Below are 17,916 nucleotides of genomic sequence, written 5' to 3' on the forward strand. Positions count from 1 at the left end.
TAGAGAGACAGATGAGAATGGGTTAAGAGAAAGTTTCTATATAAGTTTTTTCTACAACTAAACATGAGATATTTAATGCTAGCTAGACAGTTTGGTTCTGCACCCCTCCCCCCATACTTTATTTTCTCCACCTTTGTAAATTTAGGGAATAATGTCATTGAAGTTGTGGCTCATAATACGGTGTCTTTCCTAATGGACTACTTTGGTTTTACTCTTTAGAGTGGAACTTCATTTGATTATCATGAAGCTCAGGGCTCATGAAACTTTCAGAATGTGGCCTGTTGCTAACTGAAAACAGCTCTATTTCCTGAATTTGTCTGTGTCTTAGAAATTACTTTTCATCACGTTTTCTTTTTTCCTTCCTCTTTGTACCTTTCTTTTATTATATGGAAATTCAAGGTTATATTTATTTAAATAAGTTGTTATTCTTATCTAGTATGTACATTGCATGTTGCAGTTAGGATTGCATCATCTTATGAATACCACGACCCAGTGAGGCAGATATTGCTATTATTTCTAGAGGTCATTTTACATGTCTAGGATCATATGAAGTAAATAAAAGTGAGAACTTGGCTCAGACCTGTCTTCCTGCTCTTTCCACTATTTGTTTTACACTGGTTTTGAGTTAATGAATACTTAACGGATTTTTCTTTTATCCCACATGACTTAGTAATTTCAAGATTTCCTATTCCTGTCCCATAGTGACCCTAACTCTTACTCTGGATACTGTGAATCTGGCAACTGTATGCTCTGGATGTCCTGGTATGATCTCAGATTTACTTTATTCTTTTGGTTGTATAAGTCATCTCCATAACCTGGAGATTTCAGAATTTAGGTGTCTCAGACTTTCTTGCGTGCTTGAAAGACTTAACCGTTTGTCGAATAATTTACTGGTTTGGATCAGTGTAACTTGCTGTGAAGTCATTTTACTTTGAGTTTGTTAATAGACACTTTATTGTATTAAAAGGAAAGGGGAGGGAGGGGACCGAAATCAAAATCAAAGATGGAATCACTACCATTCAGGTCTTTCTTGCATATTTCTTGTATCTTTAATGAAATTTTTAAAAAAATTCCTAGATCAGATAAGAGAATTGTAATCCATATGCCCTGTGTTACTAGACTTTACCCACAAATTTCCATCTTGGAGTAGAACTAGACTTAATTTGAGGCAGCAATAGGTCAGGTGTTTGATGTGGTATTCGATGTGGTTCAGTATCTAGTCACTTTTAGATAAATCAGCAGCTTTTGATTTAGTTTATCTTTGAGAAAAAGGAATCATCTGCCACTGCTGTCTCTTGCTCTGCTATCTGATAGTGTGGTAGACATTGAAGATTAGGTTTTATGAAGTACAAAGAGTTGATATATTAATAATCTCTTTTGAAATCTTTGATTGCTAATAAGTTGACAGTAAGGAGAATAAATATTGCAAATCCTGATTTTTCACACTCTGTTAGCATAAATTACATTCTTTAATGCTTTTATTTTAGCAAAATTAATAGCGACCATCTCCTAAATGATTCAGATCATTACCTCTCATGGTGCGATAGCAAAGATCATATCATTGACACCTTTGAGGATTCAGTGTATAATTTCTAACAAAATAGAAAGAGCTTGGTTCCCATATTTGAGAGGTTGAATCTTACACAAAAGTCTTAGTGTTGATCTGTTTGTTCTCTTCTAATAAATAATTTCCATTAACAGTGCCGTCAAAGACAATTTTAAAGAACTAAAACCAAAAATTAATTCCTTTTTTGTTTGCCATATTTGCCAACATATAAGCTGAAACCTAAATTTGCAGGGGGAAAAAGTACTTTTCACCGTATGGTTTCAGAGTGTTTGATTTTTTTGCTCAAGTAAATACAGTACATTTCTATATTTTTGGATTCAGTAGAACTTAAGTTCTGGATATGTGATAATATTCTACTACCCTGTAAACAGACCCATTAAAGTATAAGGTCTTTATACTTTAAAAAAGAAATCTTTATACGACAAATATTCCTTATGTAAACCAATACTGGCATAACTGGCAACATTAAAATTTACTGTTCTTGTGGCATCACAAAAGCAAATATTGGTACTGTATTTTATTGTATTTAGTAACTGAAAAGCAATTCATAGTAAAAAATTTTAATGAATTTCTGCATAGCACACGTGGACAAAGCAAATTTACCAGTAAAAAGTTTATAAAAGCAAGGAACAAAATAAGAGTTGAAAAGAATTGTCACTCAGGCAATAGCCATAGTGCGTGTAGACAAATGTTTTGGTACAAGTCTGGAATAAAGCACATAGCAAAATAATACGTTAGAAGGCAATCTAGTGTCCTGCTTTTAGATGCAGTTAAAGCAATTATTTCACTAATTAGCATAGAACAAGCAACAGTCAAGAGTTTAAAGACTCATCAAGGTTAGCTCAGTTGGTTAAAGCTTGGTGCTGGTAACACAAGGTCCAGGGTTTGATTCCTGTATCTGCCAGCCACCCCACCACCCCCCATCCCCCATCATTAATGTTGGAATCCACATCTTTTTCTTTTTTGATGATTACATTAGAAACCAAGTCATCATTATGTTTAAAGGATCATTCTGTAGCCCTCATTCTGTGTTTTTTTTGATATCTGTATGATGACATTAAACATGTCTCTTATGTTAAATCAGTGTCTCCTGTTTTTGAGCTGTAAATTTATTATAGTAATAAATTTACATTGTGGCTGTTGGGGGAAAATCTAGCTTTACCTCTGATGAACTCAGTTTCTTTGGCTTGTTTTTGTTAAGGAAAAAACCATAAGATGTGAAGCTCTTATTTTTGCCATAATGTTTTGTGGCGTTCTGCTCTGCCACTGGGATGTGGTAATATCGTCACAGCTCAGCCGAGACTTGCTAACTGTACATGTCTCACCTTTGCTAACAGCCCAACTTTCTGCTCATATTGCTCGTATTTTGAACACTTTTTGGACACTTGGGCTGGAGTTTTCCATTTTTCATGACAAATAATAGAGTTTGAGCATCATCATGGAATAACAACATTGTGACAACTTTCTAATGGAGATCACATCCAATTCTAAACCATCATATAACAGATGTTTTTGTAGAATAAAACTTCTTCATAAGTTGGGGATTGCTAGTATTCCCTTAGTGCTGCCTTTCTTTAGTTTATTAGCTAGTCTCCAAAAACTATTATCAGGTGGCTTGGTTTGTACTGTTACTTAGAATATCTGTGTAGTATGCCTTAGGAAAGTTGAAAAGGGATTTTCATTAATATTCCAAAAAAAAGATATTTTTCAAAGTTCCTGTGAACTAAAACGTTTTAAGTAATTTTCTTTTCCTTTTTTTGTATTTTCAAACTTTCAAACAAAAATATAAGTGGTCTTTTCCCCCCTTGACAGTAGACAAGAAAGAAAAAAAATTCTTTTGGTTAAAATGTCTAAACTCAAGAGATAACAAATAGATGTCATTTTTTTCCTGCCAATTTAGAGTGCCTGGTGTCATGGAACACTCTTGTCAGAAGGGTGATGAGCTGCGTTCAGAATCATGGGGAGAGACTGCCAGGATTCTTTGTCCACCCAGAGTGATTAAGAAAGAAGTGGCATAAATTTGCCAAGAAATTATCTTTCTCTTACTTTGGTTTTCATCAGTAGGGTCTTATTTTGGCTAACCACTGTCAATTCGTTAAATTTGTCTGTAAGCAAACTATCATTAAATGGATGTTCAGTTAATTTTTATTACCACCTTTTGGCTTCCAATTGCTATCTTTTATAATACTTGGCTCCATTTATATGGTATTGTTTCCTTGAAGGCTCAGGATTTGAAAAGAAGCAAATGGGCTGTGTTATTCCTTAAACATAAGAGTGACAGGAAGAAATAGGTTTGAAGGGAGTTAATTTAGGTCAAGTTGTGTAGTTGACTGGTATTGGGAGGAGTAGCTAAGGAGGCTGTTGGAGTAGTCCAGTGGTGATAGATAGGGACTTGGTATGGTGGTAGCTTTAAAAATGAAAAGAACCTACAAACCAAGAGATTTTACAGGATAGAAGATGGTGAGCTTTGAAGATTAATGAAAGTTGGGTATAGGAAGTGAGGGTTAACTAGCTTTGTCCCTTTTAGAAAAGGTGGGGGGATTTTAGTTCAGGAATGATCCATAGGTTATTCTCAATCTCTTGATTCCCTTTTCTGGATTTGGATTAGAACTAGACCTGCAGCAAACATTGAAGCAGATAACTGTACTTTAAAAGTATCTTTTTATCTTGTACTGATTTCTAAAAGAGAAAGAATTGGATAATACTCTATCACAGTGGTTGACTTGAATGGCTTATGTTTGGACCATATAAACGTTAAAATACCATTGCTATCCTTGGTCTTAATTATTAAGTATTAACTAATTTCTGACCCCACTATGGTCACATTTGTCCTCTGTTATTGACATTATATTGTATCTTGCCCTATTGGTGGACTGTGTTAAAGTTCACGTATAGTCACTTAAAATATTTAGTAGTGAGTTAGTATGTATATCCTGCTTGGAAGTGGGGCTAAGTGCAGTGTGACTGACTCTTCTTTCTGCAAAAATAATTTTGTGGTAGATTAGGAAATATTTTGATTACAGAATATAGCAGGTACCATGTGCTAATATTTGAAGAGTGTTAAAATGTTGCCACATTTCTACCAGATTTTCTTTTAAAGAGAAATCAAACATTACAAGTAGAGGTAAAATTCAACTTCTCCATTCCCCTTCCCAGAGGTCCTGAGGACCCTGAATTCACAACCATGACTTTGTTGTGTATCAGTTCTAGGCATGTTTTTATACATTCATTAGTAATCTCTATTGGTAATAGTTGTCATTGTTTACTTACTCTTTTTTTTAGTTTTCATGTTTTTCCATTCTGCATTGTTGAGATTTAGTCATGTTGATACATATGGTAATTCAATTGCTAAGAAATTTAACTTATTAAATTTCTTTATTACTTGTTTATACATAATAGTACTTATTCTTGTTTAGTTTAGTTTTTGTTTTTATATGATTTTTCCATGCAACATTGTCTTCTGAGATTTAGTCCTGTTGATACATATACTTCTAGTTAATTTTGTTTCTGTTGCTATAAGAAAATCCATCAAAGGAGGGCCGGCCCGTGGCTCACTTGGGAGAGTGTGATGCTGATAACACGAAGGTCATGGGTTCAGATCCCTCTATAGGGATGGCCAAGTTAGCTCACTAGGAAGAGCGTGGTGCTGACAACACCAAGTCAAGGGTTAAGATCCCCTTATCAGTCATCCTAAAAAAAAAAAAAAAGAAAAGAAAATCCATTAAAGGAATAAATTATAATTTATCTGTTTACATACTTTAGCAGAATTAGCTTGTAATTAACTTTTAGCTGCTACAAACTCTGTTGCAGTGAACCTGTTGCCTCATGCAGATATATAGGTTATGTTCTCAGAAATAGAATTTCATGATGATTGGGTATACACATTTCCCACCTAGCCAAGTATTTCTAAATTACTCTTCAAAAGTGGTGGTGCCAGTTTTTACTGTTACCGGCAGTGTATGAATTGCTGTTTTCCATACCTTACCAACCCTCGGTTTTATCAGTCTTTGAGTTTTTTGGATCTGTGTTAGAAACAACATCTTAAAAAGTATTTCTTGGACTTCTGTATATATTCTGATACTTAATCTTTAGTTATTTGTGTTACAGATATTTTCTACCAGCCAGTAGCTTGCCTGTTAACTTTATTACATCTTTTATTATTTGTTGAAAATTTGATGATGTTTTTGTGTCTTACTTAAGAAATCCATCCCTGCTGTAAGTCCCAAAGATGTTCTTCGTGTTTTAAATTTGGCTGTTCAGATTTAGCAACTTGAAAAGCCAAAATTGATGGAATTATATCATGAAAAAGGGAACTAAATTTTACTTTTTCCATGTAAAGAACTGGTCATTTTGGTACCATTTATGGAGTAGTTCAGTCTTTCCACATTGATTTGAATGCCATATCTTTTAATATATCCAATTCTGTGTTTTGAGGTTCTGAATTCTGTTTCATTGTTCTTTTTTTATCCATCTTATACTGCCTTAATTATCATAGCTTTACAGGAAGACTTGATATCTGGTAATGCAAGTTTGCGTCATGATTTATTCTTCAGAATTTTTCTGCTGTTGGTTTTTTCTTCCATGTGAACTTTGGGGTCTGTTGCTCAGCTTCCATTAAAAACTCTGTAGGAGGGCTGGCCTGTGGCTCACTCAGGAGAGTGCGGTGCTGCTAACACCAAGGCCACGGGTTCGGAGCCTATATAGGGATGGCCAGTTAGCTCACTGGCTGAGCGTGGTGCTGACAGCACCAAGCCAAGGGTTAAGATCCCCTTACTGGTCATCTTTAAAAAACAAACAAACAAACAAACAAAAACCTCTGTAGGGAATTTGTTTGTAATTTCTTTGAATTCATAGATGTATATGAGAATTGCCATCCTAAAAAATGTATTCCACCATTTAAGAAAATCTTTATGCTTTTCAAGTCTAATTTTCTCTGTAAAGATTTTTAATATGTAATATTAGCTTTTGTTGGTGTTATGAATAGTGCTTTTTAAAAAAAAAGTGAACATTTTCTACTTTTTTATTTATGTATGTTGATCTTTACTCAGCAACTTTGCTGAATTCTTGATTAGCCTTAATAATTTGTAGTGTCCTTTGAACTTTTCATATAAGTTATTCTTGTATAATAATTTATAATTATTTAAATGTAAATAATTGTATTATTTAAATAATTATATTATTACACTTAGTTAATTTGGGAAGTATCTCTATGAAGGGTTTTATCTGTGTGTGTCGGGAGTGGGGGGGGTGTCTGTGTCTCTGTCTGCCTTGGGTTTTTCTTGACACTAGAGTTAGTCTATACAAGGGCCTTTAGAAGTTAAAAGTTACCCACCCCACCTCCACTCTTTACCCCATTTGGTATATAGATGTTACTGCTACTCTTGGATTTCACTCAGTTTATTTCCTTTTAGGAGACGCAGGTCAGAATGGAGATGGGCTGAAGACCGAGCAGCTATTGTCAGCCGCTGGAACTGGCTTCAGGCTCATGTTTCTGACTTGGAATATCGAATTCGGCAGCAAACAGATATTTACAAACAGATACGTGCTAATAAGGTAAGGGATAAGTGTCTGGTGTTTTTCAGCCCATCTCAAAACTTACCATTATCCCTTTTCTTCCATCCCTTCAATAACTCTTAACTATGTCAAGGTAAATGGTTTAATGATCTGATATAGTGGTTTAACTTGTTTAAGAACCTAATGTAGTGCAGAAAGCACTGTTAGAGTATAATGTTTAGTTGAACATGTGTTTAGAACAAAACTGTGTGGGTGACTGGGATAACAGAAAACACATGAAAAAAAGATGATATAATGTAAGCCAGTGACAGTAGTTGTCATATTTGTTGTTACATTTCTGGAGAAGTGGTGATGACTATTGAGGGTTTTCATCTTGCTTTTTTTGCTTAAATGTGTTCCTGTTTTACTGCTAAGCTTCCCTTGCTTTCTTGAGGGAAAAATAGGATTTTTCTTAGGAAATTGTTCAGGCAAAATTAGGCATTGGCTATTAGGATTTTTATTTTCCTCTGTTCTACTGAGCAGTGGACTGACTGTTACCATACAGCTTTCACCTTTGACAGTGACACTGTATAGTTTTTCTTCTTGACAAATCAACTTAGAAGAGAGTCCTTTGCTCAGTTTGGATTTGACTGAAGGAGAAATTTGCATGCAAAACAAATCTACTCAACAAATATTGAGTGCCTAGTGTGTATCAGCACTGTTCTCTGTAGTGCAGTCACAGTGGTGAGCAAATATCCTACCTTCATGGAGCTTACATTCTTGCAAAACATTTTTCGTATTAGCAGGGTGTGGTTGAGTTCCATGACTAACACATGGGTATAGATAAAGTTTACTTCTCAAAAATAGGTGTCATAACACTTCTTTGTCCTTAGTGCTGGTCAAAGTCTTAAGAAAATTGTTGTCCTGTGAATGGAATGCATTAAATTAATTAGTAGGCTAAAAAGAAAAGGGTGACCAACTGCAAGATGAACAAAATTATCAAGGTTTAAGTTAAAAGCGTTCTGCAGCCTTCAGTATCTGATAATGATAATTTAAACTTTCATTGCAAAAATTCCGCTGGAGAGTTCTTCTAGCTTCTTTCCAAATTGGGCTTATATATAAATCTCTACAAGTTCAGTAGAGCATATTGTAATTGAGAGTGTAGTCCAGAGTTTCACTTTTATTTATTTATTTTTTTAAATAATTTGTTCCTAGCTTCTTTAAAAATTAGCTAGAGCAAAACTAAAAAGTATTCCAGAGTGGTGAATATTTTGCTTTCCCTAGCTTTTCTAACCAACTAACTAGCTTTCCTAACTGGAATGGTGTCTAAGAATAGCAAGGAGGTGACTGAATATGCCTATCCCAGTAGAAAAACCACAGTCTTTCTCTGTCAGGGAAATGTACTTCTTCAGTGTCTGTTTCTAGGTTTTTATAGCAAGAGGTTAAGTGGGAATTTCTATATTTGAGAACTAGTCTCTCAGTAACAGAGATTAGTACCATAGTAGTTATATTTATTGCTTCATCTATTTTATATATATTCATAAGCATATGTGTATGTATGTGGGTTTATATATGTATGTTATGTTATATTAGTTCTCCAGTGTAAAACTACCATGTTTCATAGAACTTAAGGTGCAATTGAGTGTAAAACGCACTGTTATTTTATGTACCACATAGAAATAATTTCAGTTAAGCCAGAGTATAATAGCAATTGTAAGATGTATCTTGATTTAAAAGATGTTTACATGTGGAAAAGTATGTCTTAGAATTGAAATACTGTGTATCAGTTCTTAAGAAACTTGGAAATTATGCAGAAATGTAAAAGAGCTTTTCCTCCCTCCTCCAAAAAAACCACCGAACAAACACAAAATTAACCCATTATAAACATTTTGGTGTATTTTCTTATACTACTTTTTTTTTTTCCCTAAGCACATAAATAATTTGTTTAAACATAATCATCTTTCTTTACTTACGTACCCTGAACATTTCCCTGCCTTTTTTTTTTTTAGAAAACATTATTTTTATTGGCTCTATTCTATTACCTTTCCGTTTTGATTATTTAAATTATGCTTTTTAAAAAATATTATAAAGCATGCCATGATAAACATCTTTACCTTAGTCGAAGACATGAATAATTTTATGTTCTCGATGCATATTTTAGAGAAGTATTTTGGCATTGTGTGTCACTTTACTGTCTCACTAGCTGTATGAGAAGATACTCTTACCTCACTTTTGACTCCTGCTTTACTCTTTAGCCCATCACTCAGAAGTAATGACAGTGCAGTTCTGGGAAACTTTCAAAAATCTTAGATATTTCTAAATATCTGGAAGATAATTATGTAGTATGTATATATATTGATTATCCAACAGTTTTGTCATTCAGAGCATAATGTATTAAAGCAGCACCAGAGTTGGACTTAGTAATCTTTGGTTCTAGTCCTGCTTTGCTACCAGATAACTATATGACCTTGGGAAGAAAAGTCACTTAACATTTCTGAGTCTCAGTTTCTTGGTCTGTAAAATACAGCCTTCTGGATAATTTCTTATAATACATTTTCTTTGTCTGCAGTCTGAATATGTAGTGTCTGTTACATATTTCTTACTGGAAGAATAAAACTAGAATGATAGTCCCAATAAGTAGTATGTCAAGAAAACTCACAACCTTATTAACTGTTTATATTTATACAATGTCTTTTTCAGCAGATGTATTTGTTTCCTAAGCTGCCTTAACAAAGTATCACAAACTAGATGGTTTAAAACAGCAGAAATTTATTCTCTCTCAGTTTTGGAGTCTAGAAGTCTAAAATAAGGTATTGGCAGGCTGCTGCTCTCTCTGAATGTTCTTGGGAAGAATCCTTCCTTGCCTCTTCCTAACTTCTGGTGGTTGCTGGCAATCCATAGTGTTTCTTGGCCCATAGCTGCAGCACTACAATTTTCTGCTTCCATCTGAACATAGCTGTCTTTCCTCTGTGTGCCTGTGTCCAAATTTCTCTCTTAGAAGGACACTAGTCATATTGGAGTTAGGGCCAACACTAAAGGGCTCATTTTAACCTGATTGCATCTATAAAGACTCTGTTTCCCAATAAGGTCATATTCTCACAGGTCCTGGTGGACATAAATTTTTAGGGGACACTATTCAACCTAGTCTCACAAATAAGCCATGGAATTTTCCCCAATGATGTATTAACATGCATTTGGTCTTTATGTAGCACTGAAATAATAGAAGTCTTTGAGCACTCTTAAGCATTTTACATACGATTTTTTAATGATAAACACAAGTTTTAAAGATAAAGCATTTTACTGTTACTTCCAATTTTTTAAAGATAAAGACACTCTGAGAGTCAAAGAGGTCAAGTAGTTTGTTCAGGGCATAGATTCAAGTGAGTGGAGAGCTGAGATTTGGGTATCTGATTCCAGAGCTGTTGCTCAAGTTAGCAGTCACTTTAAGTGCTTTGTTTGTTTGTTTGTTTGTTTTCAGTTATTGAAATGGGGTGATTTTCCCCTCTATGTTTTCATAAAGTGGTTTGGTATTATCATTTCCCATCCTGCTCCCAGATTTGCCAGAGTTTCCTGGGTTGTACATGCCTTTTTATGAGATAGATCTAGATTTGGCGATCAGATGTTGAATTATAAATTTATCTTTGGGGGATTAGAGGGATGGTGGGGCTTTTCTTTTTAAGGATTTACTTTGTTGCATGTTAGTATTGAATTTCTTAAAGTGCCATATTCTAAAAGGAAAAAAAGAGAGAGAGAGAGACAAAACCATTGCTAGGTGATTCTAGGTTCCAGACACTAGTTTTGATTCTGTCAAAGGTTAGGTATTACTTTCCAAACCGTTCAGTGAGTATTTAGAGTCCCTTTTCAGAATAATGATTCCTTTGCTCTCCGGAGAAAGAATACAGGTTCTAGGTATCCCTCTGTACTCTTTTCCATACGATTGTATTGTTTTAATTTTCATATTTGGTCAGCTTATTATTTTTTTTTTAAATGCTCCTGTGCCTTGAAAGGAGAAAGGAAAACAATGTTATGTATCTTGAGTATGTGCTAAATAAAGGTTCATTTATGTATGTATGTTTAATGCTTAGAGGAAATCTTACATTTTAGAGTCTTGTGAGAGGTAGTTAAATTTAAACTCAGGACTGTTTGACTGTAAAGCATTTCCTTTCTGAAACACACTGCTCTTGTGTCTTTTTCATCATTTCTCTGGAATATATTTATTGAAATTTCACACCTGATAAATAAAACTGAGGGGGAAAGCATAGGGACCAAGTTGGTTCTGTTGCTAAAAGAGACCTCTTTTCCTTAACACAAGAGTCTTCAGTGTCCATGTCTAGTACACTATGTCGTTTGTTATCCCTTTTTCTGACTGATCTGTGAAATTACAGAGCAGTTGCTAAGATGGAAATGTTATTGAGGATGGGAGATAGAAGAGCACTGAAACTTCTGGATAGAGAAGGAGCTGAGTGGGAAGAGCAGAAGCTTGGAACACCTTTGTCTTCAAAATTCTTGTCAAGCAGTTGAGGTTCCCATCTTAATAGGGTTATAAGGCATTGTGGACAGCTGTGTCTTGTCCAGGTGACCCAGAGTAGTTCTTGTGGAACTGGTCTGCAGTGGGGTCACTGGCTTATCTTAAGATGGGTAGGGAAGATTGACCTGCTCATGGTGATATAGGAGAGTGAGTATGTGAAATTACATCTTAACTCTATTGCAAATTAAGGGATGGTGTTTCTTATCTTATACTTCGACTACATATGTCATCTGAAACTGGTAAAGGAGAAGCAATTAATCAAACTATATAAACTAATTTTTTCTTTTCTTTCCTTTTTGCTTGTTTTCTTTTGCCCTGTTTTGTAATCAGGCTTAGCACAATTCCTTCTGCCATTTCTTCCTTTTTAGGTTTTGATTTTTTTTTTAATGTGATTTTTTTGATTTATGTAGGACAGCTTTATATTTTCTTGTAGATGTATTAAGACCACATTCAGCTGTGACCCATTCCAATTCCTTTGGTCATTGTGTAAAACAGAAGCTCACCTCAGTCTTGTGGGAGTTCTCTAGGCCTGGGCAGCCTGGGCTTGATCCTGAGTTCTGACTGAGGGTTGGGATTGAAGGATAGGAGATTCTCCTGGCCTTTTTCTTGGGCCTCTGCCTGTTGCTGTCTATTTCGTAGTACAACAGCCTTAAGGTCATTGCTACTCAGGCTTGATGCCACAGCCATGCGACACTGACCCAGTTTAAACCCAGAATGGCATTGCCATGACAGGTGTGGAGTGCAACTTTATGATTTTTTCTTATTTAGTAATAACCTTTCTGTTTATGGTTACTGAACATGAGTATACCTTTTTCCAAATAAATTTTATTGTGGAATATAACAACTTGCATACAGAAAAGGGCATAAAACATTTAGTGTACAGTTTAATATGAATAATTATAGCTCAAAATATACTAACTATATTTTGAGGAATTTTAAGTAATCATGTAGATCCCTGTAAAGCCTCACTTTCATCAGCCTCTACAGTTAGCCTCTGCCTTTTTTCTGCTTTCACATCACCTCCTCTAAACATCTGTGATAGCACTGTCATTGTAATACTTTGCCTGCTTGTCTGAGGCTAGATGAACATAAGCTCATTATAGTGGAATCTGATTTATTTATTTTCTTACTCTTAGAGTTTCACACTGCCCTGCACACAGTAGACACTCAAAATGTTAACTGCATGAAAGTGTTTTAGCTACTTGGATGCTTTTTATTGGCTCATCCTCTTTTTAGTAGTTTTCATTCATTTTGGTATGAGTTACAATATAAATTTAAAGGATCCAGTGTTTGGTTTTATATGCTATAGTGAACTTATGTACTTGGGGGGAGAATACTATATGATTACTGTTAGTTGCATCAGTGTAGCGCTTGAGCATACATTTGTAAAAACAGATTTGATTAAAACTAATGTGTATTCAAAAGATCTCTGAGCAGATTAAGAGGATCTCCATTCTTTTAGATGCGGAGGCCAGAAACCTTGGCAGGGTCTCTGATTCTTTTCCCTCACGTACTGCAGCATATTTGCATAGCCTACTGATTTTGTCTTCAAATATATATCCTGAGTCTAACGACTTTGTTCCAAACAACTGTTCTTTCTGCTTCTCTTTGTGCCCCTTCCCCCCCGCATGTCAACATAGTAGCTAGATTGATCCTTTTAAACCATAAGTCAGATAATTTCTTCCTTCTGCTTACATCTTCCCATCTGAGAATAAAAGCCTGAAGTACTCAGAATAAGTTAAAAGGCCCTGCAAAATATCCCTCATCTTCTGTGACTTTAGTTCCCCTATAGCCTTTGCTTATTCAATTTACTCCAGCTACTGTGGATTCCTTACAGTTCTTCAAATGATCAGACTTGCTCCAGCCTTGAAGCTTTTGCATTGACTCTTCCCCCAGATGTCCCCAAAGTTTGTTTCTGTGTTTTTTTCCCCAAATATTTGCTCAAATGTCAACCTTCTCAGTAGTTTACCGTGACTGGTTAATATGAAAGCGGCCACTCCCACTTCTTAATCCCCTCACTGTCCTTTTTTTTTTTCTCTTTAGCATTTAACACTTTCTACTGTATTACATAAAATTTATTTACTGATGTTATTTGTCTTTGCCTCAGTATTAGAACGTAAGCACTTTGGAGGATGGGTTTGGGGAGAGGTCTCTTGGTTTTTTTCCTCTAACTCCAGCACCTAAAAAATGTTAGTAAATGGATAAATGATTGGTTTGAATGAACAAAAGAAAAAACAAAAAAATAGTAATTAGACCCAGACTTTAGTCCTAGTTTTGCCATAGATTGGCCTATTGAGACATGACTCTCTGGGTTTTTAAAATAACGAGGAGTAGATGGTTCCTAACAGGTCTTATAATGCTTTCTCAGAAGGATATCTTTGTAGTCTCTCTGAGGGCGTTTTTAAGAAATTAAACTACTCTGTAGTTTAAGGAAAAGTTCCTCCCTTTGGAAAATATTGGCTATTGCGTCCTGACTTTCATGAACCTTTAAAAAAAAAAATTGAAGGAGTAACTTTATACCTAATAGTTAGATTTATTTAGGTTCCTGGCTATAATGATTATAAACTTTTTCCCACTAGAAAAAAAACTTTTAACATAAAACTCAACAATTATTTGTTATGCAGTCACCATACTTTAGGAAGTGTGGCAGTGTGGATAAAGTATGTAGGGACTCAATTAACCAGGGACATTTTCTTGGAAGGAGATGGGACTTGGGCTTGAAAAGTGCTTTGGAAGGATGAATGGCACTTTGGACAGATAAAATATTAGAATTTGTATGAACAAAGACATAGGAATGGGGAAAATTGTAATCTTTAATTCAGTTTATTTACCTTCTACTTAATAATAACCCCCACCTCCTAATGGCAGCAACTTCACGTACATTCAGACATTTGTCTAGGAGATAATGAGATTATTGATATAACTGTATTTGGGGAAAGTAGTTGGAAATAGATAAATAAGATAGAAACAGATTATGGAGAACTTTGAATACCAGGATGAGTTTGGGCTTGCTTTATAAAGGAAATGGGGAGATGGTTTGAGAACATTTGTTGCATGCAGTGTTTGAGAAGGCAGTAGTATACAAGATAACTACCTTTTGCAAGTAGTTTTTACTTTGAAATAGTAATGTTTGTAAGGTCTATTTTATGCTTGTGATTGAGGGAAGAAGATATTTTGAAGCGGAAGTTCTTTTAACCAGAGACACCTCATTTTGAAGGCTAGGTTAAATTTGGGGGACGGGGGCCTGCTGGCCGGTAAGTGGATCTGAATTCTTGACCTTGGTGTTATCAGCACCACGCTCTAACTAAGTGAGCTAACCAGCCAACCCTTATTAGTTAAGCCTTTCTACACAGGTTAGGCATGGTCTTATTTCAGAATAGGTAGGTGTTGTTTCTTTTGACTTGGGAACTCAGTTAAAAAACTCAGATAAAATCCCATTTTCCTTTCTTAAAGTCTCTTTTATTTTTCTTCATCCCCTATTTCATAGCGATTTCTGAGTTAGAAAGGACCCCAGGGATGGGTCATCTGGTTCAATGGCTCAAGAGCCCATGTCATAATAGCCCTAAGGAGCTCAAACTAATATAGTCCAAACTTTTACACCCTGACATGTGTGTTTTAGGATGTTCTCTGAGGGATTCCGATGGAGAGCCAAGACTGATCAGGTCTAGTTTTTTTCAACTTAGAGCCTACATTAGGACTTGCCAGGGGAGCTTTTTAAAAAACGTAGAATACTTGGCCCCATCCCCCGAGATACTGATAGATTTGATTTGGACCTGGGCAGGTATAATTTGTTAAGTTTCCCCAGGTGGTTCTAATAAAAAATTGTCATTAAGGGCTTCTTCATCTAGTTAAATCTTCTTATTTTCTAGACCAGAGAAAGAGACCAGGAGCTCTGGTCACTTGTATCCCAGTCTTTCTGTTACACAATGTCATAGCCTTATTTTGGCCACTCTTCCATTCATGTGCATGGTTTGTTTTTTTTTTCCCATAGCAAGCTAACTCCTGCCTTTACCAAGCTGGGCCCATTATGCCTACTATGGAGAGGATTTGGGGGATCATTTTAAATTAATTTTTTACATTTTTTATTATTTCCTGAGATGAGTGTAATTGTCAAGCAGGAACTTAACCTGAGGTAATATTTATGCTTATGAGAAACAGGTGCCTTTGGGGGAAGTTTTTAAGAAGTTCTTGGTTTCTAATAAATTGTAGGGATTGTTCACCTTTGTTTCACTCAGTTGTTTTGTTTGCTCAGATACAATTGGTTGAGCTCATCATTTACAATAGTAGCACTTTCAATTAAGTAATCCCTAAGCCACATTTGTGAACACGTTAACTAGAAAAATGGCATCCCTACTGTTAATTCAGTATTGTATGGTTGGTAATATAGTATAAAATACATAATCTGGTAAAGATTCCTGATCTGGAAGTTCTGAATAAAAGATGCTAAATGGCTGACAAGCCATGTAGGTCAGAGCATTCAAGTGGAAGAGAGAGGAAGCTTGGGTCTGAGTCTCATGCCTTACTGAATACTCTGCTACTCTTAGGCTTTTTGTTGTAATAACTGTTTGGCAAAGCAAAGCTGGTGTTGGTATAGTTAGTTACTGAACCGTAGGATAAGGGGAAAAGGCCTCTGGTAAACCAACCTGCTGCCCCCAACCTTTTTGAGATTAACTCCTAAGTTAAATTTGTGATTTATACCACTCACGCTGTTTTTCTCCTTTCTGTCCTGCAGGGTTTGATAGTTCTTGGGGAGGCACCTCCCCCAGAGCATACAACAACAGACTTGTTTCTTCCACTTAATTCTGAGGTGAAGATAAATCATGGGACTGATAAATTGGTAAGTATAAAAGATAGAAAAGGGGAAATGAGTGAGAATTCAGGATGTTCTCTGTAACTAGGATCCTTGCATTGGCTAAAGGAAGGGAACTGTATCCCTTTTTATCACTTCTGGCATTTCAGGATCTGAATTCTTGAATAGGGCAACATAGGGCCCCTCCTGCAGCTGTGTGGCTGACCTTAGAAGCAGCTTCTTACTCTCAGGACACCACAGCCAGAGCAAGTATGGCATTAGGGCATTACTGGGCCCTAATATTATTGGGAGTCAGGAGACCTGGGTGTGACTCTGACACCTTCGAGAAGTAAGGTAACTTTTCTGGGCCACTGTAGTATATATGAGGGTACTTCAAAAAGTTTGTGGAAAAAGTAGAATTAAAAGATAATACAAATCTTTCCAGGAACTTTTTGAAGACCCCCTTGTACAACTTTTTCATTGAAGGGTTAGACTAGAGGTTAAACTCACAAAAATCTTGGAAATGCTATGTGTGACTTGCTCTTATTCTATGATGATAAAACTCTCATCTTCCATAATCTTCTGTATCCTTAGAGCCTAGCGCAAATCTCCCTCTTCTGTGATTCCTTCCCTTTCTCTGTTTCTCTCAACACCATAATTAATTTATTTTCTTTCTGAATTTCAAGAGCACTTATTTCTTTCACTTTTTTACTTTCCTAAAAGGTCACTGGCTTTTATGAATATTAACATTCCTTGATTTAAGTCCCAGTGACTTAGGTAGAAATTCCGAAGTCCCATGACAGTTGTTTATCATTTTGATTTTGCTTTCTGGGAGGCTAGTAAGCAGCGCTGGCTCTTTAAATTGAGAGATAAACTAGCCAATCTCTTTGTCTCTGAAAATCAACAAAGCTTGTGATCTTTTATTGTTATCATTGTTATCAGGAACTCATATGATATGTTGGAAACTTAACTTTCCTATGAGAGAAAGATTTTGGAGATATTTGGATCTTGTAAAAATCTCTAACCTAGTTTTGAAAGCCAGCTGCTATTGGTGGTGATAAATGTGAAGACATTACGAAATTGATTTTTCTTATCTGGAAAATAGTTTTGAATAAATTAAAGAACAGAGTGACAAATTTTGCTGTTATTTGAGTCCATAATGTGAGTTCATTATATACTATCTACAGAATTATTTTTTAAAGTGATTTATGAAATTTTTAGTGAATGCTCTAGGAAGGGTAAAAATTGTTCAGTGAAAGAAAATATGGGTAAGTTGTAAGGTACACTGGTGGTATGATAGGTACAGAAAACAGGAAACTTGAGGCATATGTGATTGACGGTAAGTCCTGTATAGATATTTATATATTTGTATACAGAATTTAGGGATTCCAAACTTTTTGGGTCATCTCCTATAGTTATGTTTTCTACCTCAGCACTTTTGAAAGATAGGATGTAACAGTCTCTCATTGTGTTACTAATTCTCATTGTTAAAAAAAAAATTGACAAGTGATTCTGACAATTTATACACATTCACATGTA

At 35.4% G+C, this 17,916-nt stretch overlaps 1 protein-coding gene across 2 annotated transcripts in view; it reads left to right on the top strand.

Moving 5' to 3' along the window:
* KANSL1 (KAT8 regulatory NSL complex subunit 1) overlaps positions 1-17,916 on the top strand; it is a 190,208-nt gene that overhangs the window by 112,361 nt on the left and 59,931 nt on the right. For both annotated transcript variants that reach the window (XM_063080902.1, XM_063080901.1), the window contains exons 3-4: positions 6,979-7,120; positions 16,321-16,425. In XM_063080902.1, the coding sequence (XP_062936972.1) occupies positions 6,979-7,120; positions 16,321-16,425 (247 nt within the window). The remainder of the gene's footprint in view (positions 1-6,978; positions 7,121-16,320; positions 16,426-17,916) is intronic.

This window comes from Cynocephalus volans, chromosome 16 (assembly GCF_027409185.1).
Source record: "Cynocephalus volans isolate mCynVol1 chromosome 16, mCynVol1.pri, whole genome shotgun sequence".
Lineage (NCBI taxonomy): Eukaryota > Metazoa > Chordata > Mammalia > Dermoptera > Cynocephalidae > Cynocephalus > Cynocephalus volans.